Consider the following 2,354-nt stretch of genomic DNA (forward strand, 5'->3'; position numbering starts at 1 on the left):
AATCCTGTAAGTGCAGTTTGCTTCCATCAATCACTGAAGTTTTGGCAACTGCAGGAAAATGTGATTGGAATTAATGCAGGAAATAATCCATAATAAATTCAGCAGCCCACACACACTATGCACCGGGCTGCTACTGCACATACACTGTCAGCTACTTAAGACTTCCACCCCAATAATTAATTTGTATGGTGGCCAAATCGAGGCTGAAGGGGAGAAACGTGCAGCACACGACTGCTGCATAAAGTCAATTAAAGTCTGAGGGGTCAATTATTTTGCAGACGTTTTCACACTGCGAGAAGTGCACAGCCATCAGTTACTGTGTACTGCTGTAAGCTCCGGATTTTGGACTTTAAACTAATGTTTTAACACAATTTACGACAACTGATTGTGTGATAACAACTAGACCAAGTAGAGAGGGGGAAAAAAACAGAACAAAGCCCTGAAAAAGTCAACGTGCTAATGAATATTAAGGGTTGCACAGTTTTGAAGCAGCTCAGCTGACAGCTCTGACTGTCGCAAGAACAAAGACAGGGATACGTATTGTTGTGATTTATTTTTCTTAATTTGGAAGAGAATAAAAAAAGATGACAAACTTCAAAACCTCCAAGTCATCAAGACTACTTATAACTCTACTCAAATGGTTTCTAGGTTATCTCAAAGGGAAATTGGAGAGGTAAATGCTCTCAAAGCATAACACTAATTTCAAACATTTATTCATTCCCTTTTTACCACGGGTCAGGGATTTGGGTTATTTTTCCTATATCAGAGTAAAACATATTATCAACAAGTTAAGATACCACAAAGCAAAAAACAAAACTAGATGTATAACATACCTTAATGAACATTTCAGACTGCAGAACTGTCTGCAATAAAACTCTTAGGTAAGAGATGAACCAAACTACTCATTATAATAAGCAAACCAAGATTAAACTACTACATTGAGGCCAAAAAGAGTAACAACTAAAAAAACCTTCAAACATACCCAAGATCTTCCGCTTTAAAAAAACAAACAAAATTGCAAATATATTTAAGTGAGGATTATAAATATATGTTGACCCCATTGCAATGGATCCTAAATGTTTGCAGTGTTACACAAAGACAGGCCTAGTCTCAAACCCCTCATATCTATGTTAGTATCATTCTACAGAAGTGAAACAAATCAAATGTAATTGCCTTATTCAGGGGGAAAAAAATTAAAATACATTTACTTTGTTGTCCCCCACTTTTGCCCCACACCCTGAAACGCCCCCCGAAACCATTTTTTTAGTCATTGTAAGGTGTCCTTGGGTGAGAAAGGTGCCTGATATAAAATTTATTATTATTATTATTATTATGCGTTGACGTATATTGTGTATCGCGCTTAAAAATATTTTTAACGGACTTTTTTTAAAGTTGCACAACTGTTGCAAAAATTCTGTTCAACGTTTCTAGACTGTAGCCCTACGGCTGACATCACGTCCTGCCGTCGTGACGTCATCTGACACCTGACCGAGAAAACACATGCTGACCCTTAAACTGTCAAACACGGGAAGATGTGAGACGCAGGAAAGCTACAAGAGTTTGTGGCAGCAGTCTATGAATTATGCATACGCCGAACGTCCTCTAAACGCTTGTTATTTAGTAAGAAGAAAGTGGAGAGGAGTAAAAAGTCGATGTGTGCTGGCTGCTGCGTTTGACAGCTGAACACAGCGACCTCTGCTCATCCTAAATGTCAGACATGACTGCAGCACAGCTCGACCTTCTGCTGGGGGAGAACAAACTTTGTTCCAAACGCCTGGTTTTATCTCAGTTTTACTGCTCTTGTATGTTACGACACGTATATCTGAGTAAGCCTGGCCTCTGTTAGCTTCAGCGGCTGTATTTTTTAACCAGACAACGTTAGAAAGTGGGCGTTAAAACGGTGATTGTTACCTCCGCTTGAAGTCCCGCTCGTAGGGTTTGAGGTAAGGGTCCATTTGGAGAAGGCAGCTGAACTCTGGGATTGAAACATTATCCTCCGGGTCTGCCATACTTCCTCCAGACAAGAGCAATCGAGCACCGGCTGCTGCTACTGCTAATGCTGCTGCTTGAATGAGAGTGCTGTGTTTGTGTGTGCGTAGGATCTCATTGTGTGGCGACAACAGCGAATCAGCCGCTCTCTTTCATGTCCGTCCCATCACCTCACGTCCAAAGTCAGGTCAAAGATTAGGGGCTGTGACACGATGTGTGGGTATTTACTTATAGTAAAGCGTAGAAATAATATATTTTTTATAATATACATTAACTATGCAGCAACTTGTTCATCTGCAGGGATGCAAGCATTTGCAAAAATAAAAAATAAAAAAAATCCAGTGCTCAAAGCTGTAGAATGTGTA

General features: G+C 40.0%; 1 protein-coding gene across 1 annotated transcript in view; it reads right to left on the reverse strand.

Moving 5' to 3' along the window:
- gbe1b (glucan (1,4-alpha-), branching enzyme 1b) overlaps positions 1-2,009 on the reverse strand; it is an 85,336-nt gene extending 83,327 nt beyond the window's left edge. The window contains exon 1 of the mRNA XM_008309264.3: positions 1,912-2,009. Coding sequence (XP_008307486.1) covers positions 1,912-2,009 — 98 coding nt within the window. The remainder of the gene's footprint in view (positions 1-1,911) is intronic.
- Between the last annotated feature and the right edge of the window lie 345 nt (positions 2,010-2,354).

Source organism: Cynoglossus semilaevis, chromosome 4 (genome assembly GCF_000523025.1).
Source record: "Cynoglossus semilaevis isolate Cse_v1.0 chromosome 4, Cse_v1.0, whole genome shotgun sequence".
NCBI lineage: Eukaryota > Metazoa > Chordata > Actinopteri > Pleuronectiformes > Cynoglossidae > Cynoglossus > Cynoglossus semilaevis.